This window comes from Pleurodeles waltl, chromosome 1_2 (assembly GCF_031143425.1).
Source record: "Pleurodeles waltl isolate 20211129_DDA chromosome 1_2, aPleWal1.hap1.20221129, whole genome shotgun sequence".
Lineage (NCBI taxonomy): Eukaryota > Metazoa > Chordata > Amphibia > Caudata > Salamandridae > Pleurodeles > Pleurodeles waltl.
Genome location: NC_090437.1, coordinates 1025196490 through 1025219287, shown reverse-complemented (window position 1 = coordinate 1025219287; position 22798 = coordinate 1025196490). Strand labels below are relative to the sequence as shown.

Below are 22798 nucleotides of genomic sequence, written 5' to 3'. Positions count from 1 at the left end.
AGGCAAGGGAACGAGGCTGTTGACTGGATGAATCAACATCAAGTAGTCATTCATTTTATGTTTCTTGTGTTTTTTTCTTGGACTTCTTTTTCTTTGGTGGTCTGCTTTGAAGCCATGCTAGTAAACAGTGAGTTGGAGAGTGACCTGTCATGGTGCCTAGATCTCAAATGATGACACTTCCCTCGACGTTAATCTTGAGTCTGCGCCATCACGAGGTCGGACCCCTCTCTTTGATGACCTTTGCATGCAAGCAGAATACTTTTCACACAACTCAGAAGCAACACTTCAGATTTAGGTGCTAGAGGCAGGCATAAAGATACAAGACCAACACCAGGAATAGGAATCACGAGTTTTAAATTCTGAAAATGTCTGTGGTGACATCCCTGATACCACTGCTTCCAACAACAGTTTCTGGAAAATATTCCAAGGACAGTAGCTCCAGAACAGCGATGAAGGTCATGGATTAAAAAATAAAAAAAACAGCGTGTCGTGGTTGTGTATACAGCTCCATGATGTCACATTCAGGGTGGAGACCAAAGTAGTGATGGAGCCAAGGCATCACCTATCAGTGTAGGAGAGCTATTTCAATTGTTTGGCTACAGTATGGCAACAAAGGGGACTCAAAAGGTAATGAATATGCAGGTAAATCCATCCACCAGAAAAGTCTATTATTGTTCCAATATACGTTGGTCTCTTGCATAAAATTACTTCAAACTTTTTACACTTGATGAAAAGTCCCAGTTCATAAAAAGTTACAAACCATGTAGAAATGGACCTCGCACAGTGAGAGAGGCTTTGTAAACACTCTGAGACCAGAATTTAGGCCCACATTAAGTTTTTGAAATGCTCTTCCTTAAATGGACTATTTATATCCAGGTATGAATACTGGAGTTGAAAAAGATGCCATCCGGTTACCAATGATTGGGACCCTTGATTTTAGCTAACTTATCACACATACTTTTTTCACAGTGAGAAATAGGTTGCATAGGTAAAATATTGCTGTAATGTCTCCCATCTTTTTGAGTAGAAGAAAGTACCTGCAATGAAATTACAGGGCTCTTTCATTCTCTGGAACTTTCTTGACTGCTGCAAGTGGTCGTTTTTGTATCTCTTTCGAAGGATCTAGAGTCGATCTCTGCATTCCTGAAGAATGCAAAGGCAAGGCTTAACAAAGGTTGAAATCATACTTGTCCTTGATGATGTTGAGTTCCCATTTGTCCACAGTGATGAGTAAACTATCAATGGTGAAAGGACAAAAGTCTTCCTCTTACAGAACTGTATACCAGGAAACATTCAATGGAGCCTCATGCATTCCCAAGTGACAGCCAGCCTGGGTGCTAGAAAGAGTACTGGTATTCAGTGGCAGGAAAGGTAGCATTTTCAGGTGTGGTTCCAAATAAGTTTTGCTGGCTCAATGCCATTTCACTTTTGGACTTGGTCAGGCCTTTTGGCCTAAAAGGGTTAAGAAGGCTGACAAATCTTTGTCAGATGAGCATTGGTAATGATGCACAAAGTTTCACCTGTGACAATACTAGTAAGTCCTTCCCTAGTTGAGGCGAATAAAAGTTGTATGTCAAACAATAAGCCTACAACTTTGTTCTGTAAGTCTGAATAACTAAAACATGCATGTAAACAGACCACTGATAGCTCTTTCTTGCTTCTGTTGTTTAGTTTTATGCACTTGTTGCAAGGCTGTTTTCTTGATTCCCAAAAGGCAGATGAGAAATATTTTGCATCATGAGTGAAAAAACTCTGCAAAGCAGCCGTCCACATTCTCTTAATGATACATTGCCAAAACTGAAACTGCAAGGCAAGGATTTAGGAAGGATTTTCTTACTCCCAATGTTTCCACGCTCTAGCCTTTTCTCTTCACTGAAAGCAGCAATAACAATGGCAGAATGAGCTTTTAATTTACCCACAAAGTAATGAGTCCTCTTGCTTGGATGTATTCAATTTGCATCCACAGGTTTAAACATGGTAGGAAGTTTGACAACGAACTGAACATCAATAGGAACTCTCTATCAAGCATGGCTTATGGTGGAGCAGTCAAAGTCAGTATCAAAATAAGGCCAGATAAAGCAGATATAAAAGAACATAGAGCAAAGAGCTTTCAAACCTTGACATAGTTGACAGGTAGAATGCAGTCGAAGCAGTGTGAAAGTTCTTTTGCCCAACTACTAATGAAGTAGCACATATCTTAGCAGTCAAGCTTCAAGAGGAGCATGAACTTTACCAAGAACTGGAGTAGCCAGGAATATTTAATTTTCTCATGTAGGCAACTAGCTAGGTCATGCAGAAACCTGTTAGATAAGAAAGATTACAGGGTTCCATTTACGGTTGGGAGTTTTGGAAAACTTGTCACACGCAAATGTGCTTACATGTTATTGACGTTTGGACTTTCGGACTTAGCATTAAGAGACGAGTGAGTCTGCCCCTCTGTGGGATATTTCTAAGCCACATTTAAGCTTATTGCGTTGATCACTCACAGTTTGTTCTACAATCTGTAAGTTAATAGGGAGTAAATTGGAATTGGATTTGTTTGGTAGTGAGGTCTCTTTTTACAGCCTCCAAGTGATTGGTTGGTGGTTAATGCTAACAGTAGGTGAATTATTTTTAAATGGTTTCTCACACTTGGTGGTTGTTTTGCAATATGGATTTTGAAAGGGGAATAAACTTTTCATTATTACTTGATACATTCATTTGTACACTAAGAGTATTTCATGACTTTGAAGGGGCTTACTGTACATTTCCTCTTTACAGAGGGAGGACTACTTGTTACTTGACCTGATATTGTGACATAATTTTGTAGTTTTATTGATATCAAAGAAGGGTCCTATTCAGATTTGATAACCCTAGTACGCTTGGGTGGCTCACTTCCCATGTCTTGCCTCACAGTTTTCTAATGTGGATTAATACATGTATATGTAAACAGTCACATTAACTGTACATGTATGCATGGGCATGATGTTAATTTACATAGTCTATGTTTTTTTAAAATTGATAATAGGCTATTTAGTTGGAATGTAGATTAGTATTACATGTGGGCAGTTGATCACACCTGGTACTTATGTAATTATAATCCATTGGCTATGCTTGCTTATGTACCCTTATATCAATTCTTCTTCGTCTGTTCACGGGGTGCCGGTCTTTCCCCTGTTTTGGTGATGGTAGAACATCTGTTGTGTATTTGAGCATAGTAATGGGGCACTTTTTGTTTTCCAGCCCTGATGAAGTCCTGGTGAAGCGACAGGAAGACTTGTTCTGGCTAGGAATGTTTGGAGAAGAACTAAATGCAAGAATAAAAGATGATTCTTGTTAAAGATACTTTGTGTCCTTCAGTGTGCAATCAAGGACAAACATACTATAATTCCTGGGTTTCCTGGTTTTGGAGGGCACTGATGTGGCTGCGCTCCCCTGGAGTTTGCACCTTTTAGGGTCAACTGAAATATCCGTAGGCTTCTGGCAGAGTTGCACTCAAGTTATCCCTACCACCCATTTTCGGTCTCAAAGATAACATGGCCTCTCTTGCTATTCTCCTAGAGACACGTATGAGAAATAAGTTATATTCTTTGGCTGAGACACCATAGAGGTTGCAATCTACAAAATTCTATGCACAGCTGTTAAAAAAAAAAAGTGTTCTCAAACAGGTAAATACTGCATGTGCGGGTGTCGGCAGGTGGTCCTTGACTGATATTTGAAACAGAACAGTGAGAAGTCTGGTCAGGAAAATGTGCTGTGATCCAATGTAATGATAAAAATATTTCTGGTGGCATATAAAAAAGACGTACGATTGTTCAAAATCACTCTCAGAACTGAATATTTATAGATTGTAAGAAGGTACACTGACAATTGAGAAATAAACATGGTACCAGTGAAATTTCAGAACTGTATATGTATAAGGAGAATTAATCTCTGAAATCACCAGAATGTGTTATTGAAGCCATCTATTTTTATTTAGAAATGTTATCTCTCTTTCCGGTCAGCAATGGAAATGAAGAGAGAGAAGGTGGTCCTGTTGTGGGGCTGTCTCTGCAGAATGTTAGGCAGCATGTCACCCCAGCATCTAAGTGGTGGCATAGAATCCTTGTGGTTCCCAGAGGAAAGATATACTCAACATCTGGTGTATGGAATTCAACCAAGGGACTTGCAAACCAGTTTTAGCAACCCCAAGATATTCATATACTGTCTGAGAACCGTCTGCGAGACCTGCAAAAATACTTTAAAGAAGCCTTTTCTGGCACTGCCTTCCAGTACTGACTATTCCTACTCAAAGGGGAAGGAGGGTGAGCAGGGACACCACCTAATGCCCTCCAAATCATTAAAGTTCTAAAAGACTGCAAACTGCCAGTCTTTGGTCTAAGTAGCACATAGTGCACACAAAGGGCCCTGTAAGGACAAGAGAACAGAAGGATCTATTGAAATACTTCTTAATCCATGTCTCATCCGAGCTACTAAAGGCATCCTGGTAAAAGGGGGAGAAAAATGTGAATATTTCTCCAAGTGGAAGCAAGACATGGGTTGGAATTTGGCTCGGTAATATGCTGTAGTTATGATGTTTGAGTTGCCCTACCTGTAATTAGGACATGTCTAGTGACTTTGGTGGCACAAGGGCCAACACTAACACCTCTGGAAATACCTGTTGCTAAGCAACAGCTTGGTCTTAGATCACCAACCAACAGTGGGAATTATTTCAGACCCCTGAAACCAAATGAAGGTTGTATTCAACCACATACAGGAGAGATGCCAGGTGCCATGATGGATCTATGTGGTTTCCTCATCTGCCACTCCCCATCACAACTAAATACTCTACCTAAACATATGCTTTTCAGTGTTTCAATAGTCACTGACCAGTGATAAACAAAAGAGAAAAACATTTCAGCTGCAATGGCCATCGTACACTATGAAATCCTGTTGAACCAGCAGGAAAAAAGGCTCTTGACTCTGGAGGCCACACAGAGTTATTTATATTCTCTTGTGAGTGCCAAGATTAGAAGCTTAATCTTATCAACAAAGCACATCACATGCACCTTCTCCAAAGGATACTCACTGTCACTACTGTTTTTCAAAATCTGTATGCCATCACTAGCACAAAGACGTGAAAACATCTGCTATTTCAAATGTTGTAGATAATACCAAGAGACAAACGTAAACAGTGGTAATAGTGAACCACAATATAAAATCTTTATCTGCCGGAGACCCACACAAGCAGATTATGCCTTAACACCACAAAATCCCAGGTCTGGGTGGCCCTAAAAAGAGCATTCCATCTTCTCCTCAACTATAGAAAAAGAGGGGTGGTTCACCCACTGCCACCCCTCCCCCATACTGATCTAACAGACACTGCCCCTTTTGCAGATTAGGTTAACAACCCTAAAATACCAATCATCAGCTCACAAAAAGGCTAAAATCCTCATCCTTGTGGACGACCAACTAAATCTAACTTACCAGGTCCATGGAGCTTTCTTGCCATACCGTTGCAATGCAATCTACTCTTGGGCAATGAAGAAAAATCTGAAACTGCTGCACTAACACAATTAAGCAGCCGGAGTTTGACAGAATTTAACACAATCTCACATTATTCAGCCTTTGAAAGAGATCCTGTCCCGCTCACTAGAGCAAGGAATTAAACTAAAAATAACATGTTCCATTGGACTGTGTTTGGAGGAGTGAAAGGTAAGGGGCTCAGAAATTATATTGAAGCTACAATCTTACTATATAACTTAGAACAGGATTTTCTAAACCAAGCACCCAATGGAGACTAATGAGAGCAATGTCACAAGCTGTTAAGGCTACTGATACACTCTAGACCACACCTGAAGTTCAATATAGCTTTCTGTGCTTCAAAGAGCCCCCTCACACTAGTCTCTTTAATAAGGTATTCACCTCACACTAACACATTTTCCAGAACACACTGAGGCTCACTTCAAGAACATACTGAGGATATTCTACTACTCATGCACATGAAATGACAGTACAGAGTGCCCGATTGACTTAGCTGCACACCAACCATCCTCAATGAAGGGCCACTGAAATGGTCCTTCTATTCCAAAACTCTGGCACCTTGAAAGTGGCCATAAGACAACCTACAAATGATTTACAAAGCAATTAAGTAAATAGATTCATACTCACCAGCAGGCTTTTTATCTGATGTATTGTTCATGTGCCAATTTTTCAGCCAACGTAATAGTTTGTTGGCACAGCTCTGGTCCCCTTGCTGTCCAATTATTGTCTTCAAAGATAATGGCTTGTACTTGTCAACCCACAGTAAACTATCACCTTTGCTTAGACTCTCAGGTTTTGGAGTTAATCGTTCCTGCAGGCCCGTTTTGAAAACATCACTGACTCCTTTGGTATCAGTTAAGCTATTTTTATGCTCCACCTCCTCCTTAGTGGGGCTTCTCTTTTTCTTTCCAGGTTCATTTTTTTCTGGGGTCTCCTCAAGTTTTATTTTGGATTTCTTTACCTTAATGAATTGGACATGAATATTTATTAGAAAACATATCTGCAGCAGTAATGGATTCACCCACTTAGATAAACACTTTTTATGATAAGGCTGTACTTGATACGCATCTCACACTGAAATGAAGAATGCACATTCTGTATTTTTTTAAGCAGGACTAGTACTCCAAAATAATATCTCTCCAAAGTCAGCCAACACTGTATGCCATTTATATACTTTTAAAATACATTGTACTACATTGGTGTGAGTGCATTTCGGGACCGGGCCATCACCTTCCTGGTTTTCTTATGCTATTGACAAAAAAATTGTAAAAAGGCTTTCTATATTAAATCAAATGTCATTTTGGCTATAGTGTTGAAGTAAAATTAAGTTGGAGGAAGGCTGGCTTTAGAGAAGGATTCTCTTGTCTCCAGTCCCCCGGCTAGGAAATCACACATGAACAATTCCAAATTTCCTGACATTCTATAGAAATCTAAAAAGACACCGTTGAAGTTTCTTTCAGAGTTCTCCTTCCCTAACAGCTAGGCCAAGTTACAATCAGTGTAACTGATTGTGATGTACTTATTGGAAACAAATGTTATAATTGTTCTACATGACGAAATTGTATTTGTGAAACACTCCTCTACAGCTGGGGACCTGCTCTTTAAACAAGATAAATAAATTCATATTTGCATAAAAAGCAATTTCAGGATTTAGTACACAAGACACTTAATTACATACCGGACTATCATAGAAGAAATCTGATGTGTACCTTACGTATGAGTGTTTTAAATTTAATGCTTACACTGAAAACACTTCATACACTGAAAATCCATTGACCAATACAGTTTCAAGCACCATGTGGTACAATAAAGACAGGGTACAATATTGTCTCATTCCCTACCTGTCTACCTGTATCTCTCTTCTTAGAAGCAATCATTTAAAAAACTTTGGCTTTGTTTTTGGGACATACAACTCAGGCCAACAAAGGATGAAGGCTTTAGACATGCATTCAGAAACAGACCTGGGTAACTGCAGGGGTCACAAGAAGACACCAATGATAAGTTATGCACTTCGCATCTCTCTAAAGATTGCTACTGCTCGAATAACCAGGTCTCGAGGTATTTCCTGAAGGTCAGGAGGTCCTGGGCCTGTCGTAGGTGGTCTGGGACGGTGTTCCAGGTCTTGGCGGCGAGGTGGGAGACGGATCTGCCACCGGCTGTAGCTCGATGGATGCGAGGGACGGCGGCGAGGGCAAGGTTGGCGGAGCGGAGTTGGCGGGTGGGAGTGTGGAAGAACTTTGTGAGCATGGATGAGGAGTTTGAAGGTGATCCTCTTGGTGATGGGAAGCCAGTGAAGGTCTCTGAGGTGGGCTGAGATGTGGTCGCAGCGAGGGATATTAAGGATGAGGCGTGCAGAGGTGTTCTGTATATGTTGTAGTTTCTTCTGGAGCTTGGCTGTGGTTCCTGCGTAAAGCGTGTTGCAGTAGTCCAGTCTGCTGCTGACAAGGGCGTGGGTGACCGTCCTTGTTTCGGTGGTGATCCATCTGAAGATCTTGCGAAGCATGTGGAGGGTGTTGAAGCAAGAAGATGAGACGGCGTTGACTTGCTGGGTCATGGTGAGCGATGAGTCTAGGATGAAGCCTAGGTTGCGTGCGTGGGTGGTAGGTGTTGGTGCGGTTCCTAGGGTGGCTGGCCACCAGGAGTCGTCCCATGCGGAGCGGTTGGAGCCGAGGATCTCTGTCTTGTCCAAGTTAAGTTTGAGGTGTCTCTTCTCCATCCAGTTGGCGATGGCATGCAGTCCATCGTGGAGGTTGGTTTTGGCGGTGGCGGGGTCCTTAGTGAGTGAGAGGATCAACTGGATATCGTCAGCGTAGGAGACGATGTTGAGGTTGTGGGATCAGAGAATGTTGGCGAGTGGTGCCATGTAGATGTTAAAAAGAGTTGGGCTGAGAGAAGATACTTGGAAAACGCCGCAGATGGTTTTGGTGGCTTCTGCCGGAGAGGAAGGAAATGATCCAGTCCAGAGCCTTGTGGCGGATCCGGCGTCATACAGGCGAGTGCAGAGGGTGAGGTGGCAGACGGTGTCAAAAGCAGCCAAGAGGTCTAGGAGGATGAGGGCCGCGGTTTTGCCTTTGTCGAGCATGTTCTTGATGTCGTTGGTTGCGGCGATGACGGCGGTCTCGGTGCTGTGGTTCCTACGGAATCCTGATTGGGTGATGTCCAGCGTGTTGTTGTCCTCCAGGAAGCGGGTCAGTTGGCCGTTGACGATCTTCTCGATGACCTTCGCCAGGAAGGGGAGGAGGGAGATGGGTCGGTAATTCTTGAGGTCTTCGGGGTCCGCTTTGGGTTTCTTCAGCAGGGCGTTGTCTTCAGCGTTCTTCCAGCTCTCTGGGAAGGTGGCGGTCTTGAAGGAGCTATTGATGGTCATACGGAGTTGGAGGGGCAATGATGGGGCTCGCTTTGTTGAGGACATGGTGAGGGCAGGGGTCGGAGGGGGATCCGGAGTGGATGGTGCTCATGGTTTTGATGGTGTCCTCGTCGTTGATGTGAGTCCAGGAGAGCAAGAGGTTGGAGTGGCTGGGTGCATCTGGGTTGGTAGTGGGGGGGTGAGGAGTGTCCGACTTCCTCAGGGCTTAAGTGTTCTTCAATGCAAACACCATCTCCTTATTGTGAATAGATAATCAGTTCTTGAGTATCAGAAATCCAAGTAAGAACAAAAGGTCCTTATATCCAAACTATCGAAGACCAATGGTTTGGATATAAGGATCTTTTACCATCAGAGACTGATGAGGGGTAGTTGAGTCTAGATGCATGTTGCTTGACCTCTGGGATACACTGGTCAAATAACCCTCACTCATTATAAGAGGGGGAAACATTTGGGAAACTCCTGGCGTAGATTTTAAGCCAAGAATGGGAGTCCACTCCTACACTGCAAATGCAGGCCCAACCACATGGTTACAGGCCAATTGGACATACTGAGAATATTTCATGCTCATCTGCAAACAGTCTAAAGTAAGGGGGCAACTGTGGATGACAGGCAGGTGAAGCCTGGCGATGCCTTCCCAGCAGACATGTATCGAACTTATCCCATCCCACCCATCAGAGAAGTTTCTGGAAGTCTTTCAGAAAGCTTGTGCAAAGAAAAATCTCTCCTTAACTATGTGCAAAGGTACAAAGGGGTGTTAACTTAAATGGACTGAGGGGGGACTTCTTTCGGACAGCTAGGTAATAGGGAGGGGCACCCGACAGGGTTGTCCTCTACTCCGCCCCACCTTTTCGCATTGGGACTGAGAGATGAGGGGAGGGAGAAGGGGGGGATATGAGAGGGCACTGAGCATATTTGCCTAGCTCTATGCGGATGATGCACTTGGCTATGTGCACTCTCCTAGGGAGGTGGTCCCTGCCTTGATGATGCTTGAAGAGGCATTCAGAGAGATCCCGAGCCCCAAAGTCAACAATTGTAAGACCCTATTATTTCTGCTGCAGGGGGCTGGTTAATATCCTGCAAAATCTTCTCCAGAGCTCAGATTCAGCTGGGAGACTGAGTTTTTCCAGGTATTCAGGGGCCATGGTGGCCCACATGGCAGCACAACAGAACTGTTACAACATATACCGTGTGGTGGAAGGTCTACTTGGGTACATCAGCTTTTGGAACATGCTGCCTCTTTCTGTCATGGACAGGGCAGCCATTGTTAAAATGGTACTCTTACTGCGCTGCCTCTGTACAATCCAGAATTCCCTGTGCCTGATACCATCTGGGGTTTTTAAAACATTAGATAGCTTGCTTACTTCCCTGGTCTGGGAGGGTCACCGCAGCTGTGTGGCATGACAAGTTTTGAAACAGGACATTACATAGGGAGGGCTGGCTCTGCCTCATATGCAGCATTATTATGATGCAGCATACTTGCAATATGCTGCATAGTGGCTTGACTCGGATAACTGCTGTGTGGTACTGCGCCGATTCCCTATCACATCCATCAGACTATGGCCATCGTGGAGGTCATTACTAAAGTAATCTGCAGAGCACCATTCAAGCGGGGACTTTGGTTATGGGATCTCCATTCCTTTCATACTATAGATACTGACGCCCGTGGAGCAGTGGCGGAGAGGCGGCTGCCTCCTGGCTGGTAATATATATTCTGGTGAGGTCGTTATCTTCTTCCGGGAAGCTCATGTGGGTGCAGGGAAATTCTTGCAATATGCAAAATTATAAAGTGTCACTCAGGAGCTTTGGTTTATATTCCCAGCAGTGCTGGCTCCATCTCTTATCACACTTCTGTACTGGGCCCTTAGCAGTTACTTGACCCGGCCACTACTGTGAGCACAGAGGGCACGGAAATTGGAACTGGGTGACTCCCTAACTGAACCAGTCTGGGACCAGTGTGTGCACTCGTTTGCAAGGTTTCCTGCAACAGCAGATTCAAACTTATACATTTCAGTTATCTCCACAAGACGTACATGAGCCCTCATATATTAAGCAGGATTTATTCCAGTCTTGAGTCAAAGTGCCCTAGGTGTGGGGAGGATAGCACTGCCTTCCGACACATGCAAGGGCTTGTGGAGAAGTAGGGGCATACTGGAGGAAGCGGTGCCATGTATACAGGCTGCCACTTGGCTTCTAGTTGGCCTGTTGCCCAAGAGGTGTTTGCTGGGAACGATGCCACAGCCTCTGAGCAATAAAACTGTACAGATGTATGTTTTCTGACCTGGTATTCATTATTGCAACATGCTTTTTTGGTCTACCGATATTAAGTCCTCTCTGTAGGTGCTGGAAGTAGATATGGTACACAGCGGGTTCATTGTTGCTGATATATATGTTTTTTTGTGTCACATTTTCATTTTGCTGCACAATTGCAAAATTAAAAATAAAGGTTAAAAATGTTTTCAATACAGCAGATCCCAGGTATCTCCAACAGCTGGATCTTGTTCCAGGCTTTGGCAGTGATCTAAGAAAAACCATAGCCACCCTAACACGCATGGCGTATCTTGGGAATTAGAATAAGATTAGTAGAAAAGGACTGTAAAACCTTAGGTGAAGCATACATAGAAAAACATTTCTGAATAAACTTAACTGTTTAAGATTAATAGTGTGATGGCAAGAAGGATGGACATGAAGACCATTCCAAAAATAAAGGCAGTTTTTTCTTTTTATGTTAAAGTTTTGGAAGGCGGCACTTACACCGTTGAAACAGTTTCTGGGTTTCTGAGGGGAAAAGTTCAAAATCTGCTGGCAGATTCATTATCAGAAAAATGTGGCTGATGGCACAAATATTTTTTGGGGAAACATTCCAACATTACAGCCTTCTCTATATTTTGACAACGTATACTTTTAGGTATGTTAACAATATTGTTAAGCAGCTTTAGATGATAGAAAACAGCACTCACTATTGCAGACATGTGTTCGCTCTGGCTTTCACTTCAAAAAGTAAAAAAAATATTTTGACTTAAATGCTTGCACAGCGTGTAAACTGCAAAGGATGCTAGAATATCCGAGCAGTTCCATAAAATTGACATCTTAAATCCAGGTTTCTGTTCTATTAAAACATAATCTTGCAGCAAATTCATCAAGCCATTTCCTTACAGAATATTATCACCAGCCGACATGCGCTTTCAGGATTGGGGTCTTACGGGGCAAAGCAAATTCGATTCAGATTATCCATATATAGCCCGACAGCTTGGAGAAAGCACTAGCAATGGTCCATACCATGGCCTCAACATTCTCCCCCAACTATGACCAAAATAGGTTTCAGAGGGATTCTGCTGAGACAATGACCATGGTTCAGGGGGATGATATTATGTGGGTAGACATAAAATTAGTAATGGATGGAGTGTAGGATAGGTCTACACAGATTTATACAAATGACTATGCTGTCAAATGAGGAAGCAACATGGTTTAAACAGACTGATCTGGAAGATATTTGGAGCATTCAACATCCCCAATCATTTAGGGCCTAATTCGAAGTTTTGCAGTGTGATACTCCATCACAAACGTGATGGATATCCCACCTTTCATATTACAAGTGTCACAGGAAACAATGCATCCCATTATACCAACTCTAAATCAGGCCCTCAGATTTTACATTTTATTTAGCTGGCCACCACACATATGCAAGGCTTGACCACTTCCTGGTTTCAGCTTCAACTTCAAAGATGATTGCAATAGATCACTGCCACTGAAGATTGTGCGTGTTGGTGAGGAGAAAAAGGCAAAGTCGACATGGCATCCCCCCTCAGAATGCCATGCACACAAAATACTGCCTGTGGCATGGGTAAGTCACCCCTCTAGCAGGCATTAAAGCCCTAAGGCAGGGTGCACTATACCACAGGTGAGGGCATAGCTGCATGAGCAATATGCCCCTAGAGTCTCAAAGTCTATTCTTAGACAATGTAAGTACAGTGTGGCCATATTAGGTATATGGTCTGGGAGTTTGTCAAAACAAACTCCACAGTTCCATAATGGCTACACTGAACACTGAGAAGTTTGGTATCAAACTTCTCGGAATAATAAACCCATACTGACGCCAGTGCTGGATTTATTAAAAAATGCTCACAGAGGGCATCTTAGAGATGACCCCTATATTTTAACCAATCCTTCAGTGCAGGACTGACTGGTCTGTGCCAGCCTGCCACTGAGATGAGTTTCTGACCCCTGGGATGAGAGCCTTTGTGCTCTCTGAGGCCAGAAACAGCCTGCCCTGGGTGGAGGTGCTTTACACCTCCGCCCTGCAGGAACTGTAACACCTAGCAGTGAGCCTCAAAGGCTCAGGCTTCGTGTTACAATGCCCTAGGGCACTCCAGCTAGTGGAGATGCCTGCCCCTAGACACAGCCCCCACTTTTGGTGGCAAGTCCGGAGGAGATAATGAGAAAAACAAGGAGGAGTCACCCTCCAGCCAGGACAGCCCTTGAGGTGTCCTGAGCTGAAGTGACCCCTGCCTTAGGAAATCCTCCATCTTGTTTTGGAGGATTCCCCCCAAGAGGATTAGGGATGTGCCCCCCTCCCCACAAGGAGGAGACACAAAGAGGGTGTATCCACCCTCAGGGGCAGTAGCCATTGGCTACTGCCCCCCAGACCTAACCACAGCCCTAAATTGAGTATTTAGGGGCGACCCTGAACCCAGGAAACCAGATTCCTGATGACCTGAAACAAGAAGAAGGACTGCTGACCTGAAAGCCCCGCAGAGACGACGGAGACGACAACTAACTTGGCCCCAGCCCAACCGGCCTATCTCCAGACTCAAAGAACCTGCAACAGCGACGCATCCAGCAGGACCATGTGACCTCTGAGGACTGCCCTGCAACCAAAGGACCAAGAAACTCCAGTGGACAGTGGCTCTGTCCAAACAGCAACAAAGAAACCATCTTTAAAGGGACTTCAGCCTCACTCCGGAAGCGTGAGTCCCCAACACTCTGCACCCGACGCCCCCGGCTCCTGTCCAGAAGAACCAACACTCCAGAAAGGACTCCAGGCGACTCCCACGACGTGGACACTTTGAGACGACCTCCCTGCACCCCCACAGAGACGCCTGCAGAGAGAATCCAGAGGCTCCCCCTGACCGCGACTGGCCGGTAACAAAGAACCCAACACCTGGAAGAAGCACTGCACCTGCAGCCCCCAGGCCCGCGAGAAACCAACTACTGGTGCAGGAGTGACCAGCAGGCGGCCCTCATCCTTGCCCAGTCGGTGGCTGACTCGAGAAGCCCCTGTGTGCCCTGCCTGCATCGCGAGAGGGACTCCGGGTCTCTCCATTGATTTCATCCTAAAACCAGACACCTACTTTACTCACTGCACTTGGCCGCCACTGTGCCGCTGAGGGTGTATTTTGTGTGTGTGTTTGTTTGGCAGCACAGGCACCTTCCCCGAGGACTGGAAACATGCCGAAATACGCCCTCTCTTGAAGAAACCTTCGGCCGACCCATCAGAACTAAAGAATTTCTAGACGATGTCACTTCTACCCTACCCTGCCAAAGTACTGGAGAAAGCAATGAACGCACAACTACGGAATTTCATTGAGGCCAACAACTCCCTGAACAGATCCCAGTCCGGCTTCCGCAGCAATTACAGCACTCCTGGCAGCCACCAACGACATCTGATTACCCCTTGGCCTCCACACCGCAGCACTCATACTCCTCGACCTCTCAGAAGCATTCAACACAGTCTCCCACAGCACTCTGCACGCCAGACTCCACGACATAGGAATCCGCAGAAGAGCCCTGGAATGGATCCACTCCTTCCTCTCCTGGAGGATGCAGAGGGTCACACTCCCGCACTACACTTCCAGGCCCACAGGAGTCAACTGCAGAGTCCCCCAAGGATCCTCACTGAGTCCCACTCTGTTCAAATAATACATGGCCCCTCTTGCTGCCATCGTCAGAAGCCACGTTATGAACATCGTATCATATGCCAATGACATACAACTCATCATTTCTCTCACCGAAGACCCGGACACGGTCAAAAGGAATTTTGACTCAGGAATAGAAGCCATTACCACCTGGATGAGAGAAAGCTGCCTCAAGCTCAACTCCAAGAAGACAGAGCTCATTGTTTTCAGAAACGCCACCTCAGCTTGAGACGACTCCTGGTGGCCCACATCCCTCAGCGCCCCCCCCCCCCTCCCTGCACCAACAGAGCATGCCCGCCACTTAAGAATCATCCTTGACTACTCCCTATCCTTGACCCACCAGGAAAACTCTGTGGCTGCCTCCTGCTGGCACATACTCCTCAAACTTTGGAAGATCGTCAGATGGATCCCAGCAGACTGTTGCAGCACAGTCACCCACGCCTCAGTCACTAGCAAGCTCGACTATGGCAACGCCCTCCACGCTGGCACCTGAACTAGGAACATCAAAAAACTTCAACTCATTCAGAAGGAGGTCCAGACTCATTCTGGACCTCCTTCGCAGAGAGACCACATCTCTCAACACCTGAGGACCCTCCACTGGCTACTGGTCGAGAAGCGAATCACCTTCAAGCTTCTTACCCACACGTACAAGGCCATACACAACACAGGACCAGCAAACCTGAACCACTGCTTCTCCTTCCACACCCCCATCAGATCCCTCTGCTCCACCCAGATGGCCCTGGCCACCGTCCCTCACATCTGCAAAACCACAGCCGGAGGACAATCTTTCACCTATGCTGCAGCAAAGAGCTGGAACAACCTCCCCCTGCACCCCAGACAATGCCTGTCGCACACCATCTTCAGGAAGAAACTCAAGATGTGGCTCTTCAGATGAGGCCCCTTCTCTCCCCCCCCCCAGTGCCTTGAGACCCTCACGTGTGAGTAGCCGCGCTTTACAAATATTGATTGATTGAACCATGAATGTGCACATACCTTTTATGTAACAGTTAAATTCCAGTTCCATTCTAATTGGATCTCAATTACATTGTGCCTTTTACAAACAAATAACCTTTAAAATAATAGTCTGAGTACTTTTTTGTACAAACCTCAAGTTCAGCTTTTATTTCATATTTGGACTTTTGGGCAGGTTTGGTACGTATCAAATTGAACAGTCCATCTTCATCAATTATTCTTGTTCCAAAACTCTCTGCCTGCAAGAGAGGAACAATAAAACACTTGTCTAACTTTTTCACATATTTAAGTAATGTCCAAGAAGGCAATATGAAAGTTCACATGACTGAAAATGAAAGCAAAACTGGGTTAACAAATGATGACAACATGAAATTGGTGTGAGTGTTATTTCCAGATGAAGTTAGAGTTATCTACTCTCTGGACTTGATTAAGACACTGTGGATCTCAATTACTTTAACAATCTATATAGCATAACTGTACTAAAAAAAGTAGGAGGGCACTTTACATTTAACAGCAATACAAATAGAATGTTAAGTGTATGTATTGGTGTGACTGAGTGCATGTGCATTAATGTACAAGATACTTACCTTCAGTATTGAAATATCTGGTAGACACATTCTAGTTGCAGATACCTTACCTTAGAATTTCCCCCCAGGCGTCAGACTGGATCCGGAGATTTCTTTCTTCGAGCAATACCCTTGCTCGTCGGGAGTAGTACACAGACGCTGCCTCAGCAAAGTGGTGTTGGTTTCTTTAACGACTTTCCACTTTAAAGTGCAGAGCCGCTAAGCACACTGAGATTAGTGTGCCAGAGCTAAGGACCTGAAGGGGGAATCCCTGTTCCTAGAAATCAGCTCGCAAGCGGGGGGGTTGGGTGGGTCAGTAAGTAATCTGCAACTAGAATATGCCTCTACCAGATATTTTGTTACCGAAGGTAAGTAACTTGTACATCTGATAGAGCCTTCTAGTTGCAGATTCCTTACCTCAGAATAGATACCCAAGCAATGCCATCCTCGAAGGTGGGCTGTGAACCAAGATCATACTAGAAAGTCCTGCAGGACAAAACGACCAAAGTAGCCATCCCGATTGACCTGACTGTCCAGGCATTAATGTTTAGCAAACTTGTGCAGGGATGCCCCACAGCTAAATTTGGTCTTTATGGAGACCCTGAACCCAGGATTTTACATTCCTGACGACCTTCAAAGAAGAAGGACTGCTGACCTGAAAAACCCCACAGAGAAGGAAGACGACAACTGCTTTGGCCCCAGCCCTGTTGGCCTGTCTCCTACTTCAGAGAACCTGCACCACAGCGACACATCCTGCGGGCCCAGTGACCTCTGCCGACTCAGAGTCCTGCCCTGCACCCAAGAAGGATCAAGAACTCCCGTGGACAGTGGACCTGTCCAACCAAGAAAGAAGAAACCATCTTTAAAGGGGGCTCCCACCTCACTCCAGAAGTGTGAGTCCCCAACACTCTGCACCCGACGCTCACAGGCCGTGTTCAGAGAAACCAACAATCCAGAGAGGGCTCCAATGACATGCCCACCCTGCACCCCCACGACGACATCTTCAGAGGGAATCCTGGACTCTGTGCACATCATATCTCTTTTTCATATAGTATATAAAGAGCCAGTTTTCTACATTGTTGATTCAGCGGTGGGGCCTAAGACTTTGCATTTGCAGGACTACTCAGCCAATACCTGATCACACAACCAAATTACAAAACAGTCATTAGAAAATTGATTTTTGACTATTTTTCGAAAAATTTTAAGGTCCTGCTAGGGCATTGTGTAAGTCCCTGTTAGCACCTCTTTTTTAAGTTTAAAACAATTGTAAAACTTAGGATTTAAGTAATAGAAGTAGTTTTTAGTTTCTTAAAAAGTAATCCCAACTGTTAGAGACATAATGAGTAACTCAGAGCATATGGTGATGGAACACAACCTCACCCCTTATCTGCATCTAGGGATAACAGAGCTAAGGTCCCTCTGTAAGTTAAGAAAAATCTAAACTGGGTCCAACCCTACCAAGTTCAAGCTCCAGGAGCTCTTGGCAGAGTACACTAGGGACCACCCTACTGAAGGGGAAGACCTCCCCTCAGATGGGGAAGATGTTGGGGATCAGGAGGCTCCCCCCTCCTACCCTAACTAGGGAGACCAGGGTTGCAAGACCCCTGTCTCCACAAATCAGACTCGGGGATTCTGGTTCTTCCACAGGGGAGTCCAGTTCCACTGTGAACATTGAGGACCGCCTCAATGAGGAGGACATCCTTTTAGCAAGGATGGCCACAAGATTGGCTTTGGAGAAACAGCTCCTAGCCATAGAAAGGGAGAGAGAAGAAATGGGTTTAGCACCCATAAATTGTTGCAGCAATATAAATAGGTCAGAGAGAATACGGACATCCTTCAAATCCTAAAAAGGATTGTTTCAAAATGTAAAGGAGGTGATGATATCACTAAATGGTTCACAGCTTTTGAGAGGGCTTCTGCAACCAGAGAAGTAACCAGATCTCACTGGGGAGCTCTCCTGTGTAAAATGTTCACTGGTAAGTGTAGGGATAGACTGCTCACCCTCTCTGGTAAGGATGCAGAATCCTATGACTTCATGAAGGCTACCCTGAGTGAGGGCTTTGGATTCTCAACTGAGTATAGAATTAGGTTCAGGGGAGAAATCACAAAACCTTGAGCCAGTCCTGGTTGATTTTGTTGACTTCTCAGTCAAAACTCTAGATGGTTGGACAACTGGCAGTAGAGTGCATGACTATGATGGGCTGTACAATTTATTTATGAAAGAACATATGTTAAGTAACTGCTTCAATGACAAGCTGCATCAACATCTTGTAGACCTAGGTCCAATTTCTTACCAAAAATTGGGAAAGAAGGCATACCACTGGGTCAAGACAAGGCTGACCAAGACTTCCACAGGGGGTGTCCAAAAGAAGGGGGTCACAAAGCCTCCCCAGGGGAAGGGTGGTGAGACATCCAAGGACAAAACCAAAGAGTCTTCTCAAGGGCTCCAAAAACCTGCTCAGGAGGGTGGGCCTGAGCCTCTTCACAGTCCACAAATGGGTACAAGGGTAAAAATGTTGATCCCAAGAAGGCCTCGTGTCACACATGTAGACAGCATGGACACCAAACTGGAGACAAGGCATGTCCCAAGAAAAGTCCCACAACTTCTACTCCAGTTAGCACTGGAATAGCCAGTCTCCAGGTGGGATCAACAGTGTGCCCAGAGCAAATCATGGTTCAAACTGAAGCTACTTTAATCTCTGAGGGTGGGGTGGATATAGCCACACTAGCTGCCTGGCCACCTAACATGCAAAAATATAGGCAGCAGCTCTTGATAAATGGGACAAAGGAAGAAGCCCTGAGGAACACAGGTGCCTGTGTCACCATGGTGACAGACAAACCAGTTTCCCCAGGACAGTATCTGGCTGGACAGACATATCCAGTCACCAATGCTGATAATGAAACGAAAGTCAATCCCATGGCAATGGTGACTTTAGAATGGAGAGGGGTTACTGGCCTGATACAAGTAGAGCTCTCTTCTGTAATACCAGTAGAATGTTTGCTAGGGAATGATCTGGAGTACTCAGCATGGGCTGAGGTAGAGCTCAAGACCCATGCAGCCATGCCGGGTATCCCTGAACTGGTGTGTGTAAAGGCAAGAGCACAGAGCAGGGCACAGGCTTAAAAAGAAGTGTTGGCACCTGGAATAATGGCCCAACCTTCCAAGAGAAAAGGTAAGAGGACTGGGAGACCAGCCTCTGTACAGCAAAAGAAACAGGACCTCTCTTCCCAGGAAGATGTCCTATCCCCTGAGGGAACTGAATACATGGAGCTGGAGCCTTACCTGGCAGAGCTCTTGGGCCCAGGGGGACCCTCAAGGGAACAGCTGTGCCAGGGACAAAAGACTTGTCCCACTCTTGAAGGCCTGAGACAGCAAGCTGCTGAACAGGAAAACGGAAGGGTCAGTGGATCCCACAGGATCTACTGGAAGGATGGACTCCTTTACAAAGAGGGTAGAGATCCCACACCTGGTGTCTCTAGGATAGTGGTAGTGCCACAGGAGTTTAGAGAGTTTATCCTCACTGTGCCCCATGGCATTTGGAACAAACCAAGAAATGGGATAGATTTGTGAACCATTTATATTGGCCCAATATGTCCCAGAAGGTAAGGGAGTTTTGCAGCTTTTGTGTCATCTGTCAAGCAAGTGGCAAGACAGGTGGCCATCCAAAGCCCCCCCCCCCCCCACCCCTCATTCCACTTCCAGTGGTGGGGGTCCCCTTTGAAAGGGTTGGTGTGGACATTGTGGGTCCACATCAACCTCCCACAGCCTCAGGGAACCAATACATACTAGTAGTAGTGGATCATGCTATCAGATATCCTGAAGCACCTCCCCTTAGGTCAACTACTGCCCCTGCAGTAGCCAAGGCCCTAATTGGTGTCTTTGCCAGAGTGGGTTTCCCTAAGGAGCTGGTTTCTGATAGAGGTACCAACTTCATGTCAGCTTACCTCAAACACATGTGGAATGAGAGTGGGGTGACTTACAAGTTCACCACACCATACCATCCACAAACCAATGGTCTTGTTGAAATATTTAAGAAGACATTGAAGGGCATGATCATGGGGCTCCCTGAAAACCCCAAAAGGAGATAGGATGTCCTCCTGCCATGCCTACTTTTCACCTACAGAGGTGCTACAGAAGGGAGTAGGGTTTTCCCCTTTGAGCTTCTGTTTGGCCATCCTCTAAGGGGACCACTAGCACTTGTAAAAGAAGGATGGGAGAGACCTCTCCATGAGCCTAAACAAGATGTGGCTGAGTACATGCAAAAGGCATCCAAAAACCTTGAGGCTAGCCAACAGCTCCAGAAGTTGTGGTATGGCCAAAAGGCTGCAATGGTTGAATTCCAACCGGGGCAGAAAGTCTGGGTTCTAGAACCCGTGGCTCCCAGGGCACTCCAGGACAGATGGAGTGGCCCTTATCCAGTGCTTGAAAAAAAAAGAGTCAGGTCAACTACCTGGTGGACTTGGACACTAGCAAGACACCCACGAGGGTGATCCATGTTAACCGCCTTAAGCTCTATAACGACAGGGTAGATATAACTATGTTGATGGTTACTAATGAGGATCAGGCAGCAGCAAGTGAACCTTTTCTCCACTGACCTGAAGGATCGGTCAGTAGATGGAGTTGTCTATTCACACACTGAAGGAAAATGGCTCACTGTTGCAGTTACCCCCCACTTTTTGCCTGGTATTGATGCTGACTTGACAGAGAAGTGTGCTGGGACCCTGCTAACCAGGCCCAAGCACTGGTGTTCTTTCACTTGAAAATGTACCACTGTTCCACAATTGGCACACCCCAGGCACACAAGTCCCTTGTAAAAGGTACCAATGGTACCAAGGGCCCGTGACCAGGTAAGGTCCTTAAGGGCTGCAGCATGTGTTGTGCCACCCTAGGGGACCCCTCACCTAACACATGCACACTGCCATTGCAGATTGTGTGTGTTGGTGGGGAGAGAAGGGCAAAGTCGACATGGCATCCCCCTCAGGATGCCATGCACACAAAATACTGCCTGTGGCATAGGTAAGTCACCCCTCTAGCAGACCTTATATCCCTCAGGCAGGGTGCACTATACCACAGGTGAGGGAATAGCTGCATGAGCAATGGGCCCCTACAGTGTCTAAGTCTATTCTTAGACACTGTAAGTACAGTTTGGCCATATTAAGTATATGGTCTGGGAGTTTGTCAAAACAAACTCAACAGCGCCATAATGGCTACACTGAATACTGGGAAGTTTGGTATCAGACTTCTCAGAATAATAAACCCACAGTGATGCCAGTGTTAGATTTATTACAAAATGCACACAGAGGGCATCTTAGAAGATGCCTCCTGTATTTTACCCAATCCTTCATGCAGGACTGACTGGTCTGTGCCAGCCTGCCACTGAGACAAGTATCTGCCCCCCTGGGGTGAGAGCCCTTGTGCTCTCTGAGGACAGAAACAAAGTATGCACTGGGTGGAGGTGCTTCTCACCTCACCCTGCAGGAACTGTAACACCTGGCGGTGAGCCCCAAAGGCTCATGCCTTTTGCTACAGCACCCCAGGGCATCCCAACTAGTGGAGATGCCCGCCCCTCCGGCCACTACCCCCACTTTTGGCAGCAAGGCAGGAGAGGATAATGAGAAAAAGAAGGAGTCACCACCCACCAGTCAGGACAGCCCCTAAGGTGTCCTGAGCTGAGGTGACCCCTGCCTTTAGAAATCCTCCATTTTGAGATTGGAGGATTCCCCAATAGGATTAGGGATGTGCCCCCCCTCCCCTCAGGGAGGAGGCACAAAGAGGGAGTAGCCACCATCCAGGACAGTAGCCATTGGCTACTGCCCCCTAGACCTAAACACACCCTTAAATGTAGTATTAAAGGGCGACCCTGAACCCAGGAAATCAGATTCCTGGAACCTACACAAAGAAGGACTGCTGACCTGAAAGCCCTGCAGAGACGACAAATGACTTGGCCCCAGCCCTACAGGCCTGTCTCCAGACTCAAAGAACCTGCACAGCAACACATCCGACAGGGACCAGCGACCTCTGAAGCCTCAGGGGACTGCCCTGAACCCAAAGGACCACGAAACTCCCGACAACAGCGGCACTGTTCAAAAACAGCAACAACTTTGCAACTTTTTAACAAGTTCTAAAGAACTCACTCTTCCAGACGAAGTGTGAGACTTCACACACTGCACCTGGCTCGAGCTCCAGAGAACTAACACCACAGAGAGGACTCCCAGGTGACTGCAACTACGTGAGTGACCTGAGACGACCCCCCCGCACCCTCACAGCGATGTATCCAGAGGCCCCCCCTGACCGCAACAGCCTGGAACAAAGAACCCGACGCCTGGACCAAGCTCTGCACCCGCAGCCCCAGGACCAAAAGGAAACAAACTCCAGTGCAGGAGTGGCCATCAGGTGACCCTCTGCCTAGCCCAGTTGGTGGCTGGCCCGAGAAGCCCCCCTGTGCCCTGCCTGCCTGCTCCGCTAGAGTGACCCCTGG

The 22798-nt window shown here is 45.9% G+C and overlaps 1 protein-coding gene across 1 annotated transcript in view; it reads right to left on the bottom strand.

Annotated features, from left to right (window-relative positions):
- RFC1 (replication factor C subunit 1) overlaps nucleotides 1–22798 on the bottom strand; it is a 622078-nt gene that overhangs the window by 258852 nt on the left and 340428 nt on the right. The window contains exons 12-13 of the mRNA XM_069202064.1: nucleotides 15888–15992; nucleotides 6130–6463 (exon numbers count right to left, since the gene is read on the bottom strand). Of these exons, the coding sequence (XP_069058165.1) occupies nucleotides 6130–6463; nucleotides 15888–15992 (439 nt within the window). The remainder of the gene's footprint in view (nucleotides 1–6129; nucleotides 6464–15887; nucleotides 15993–22798) is intronic.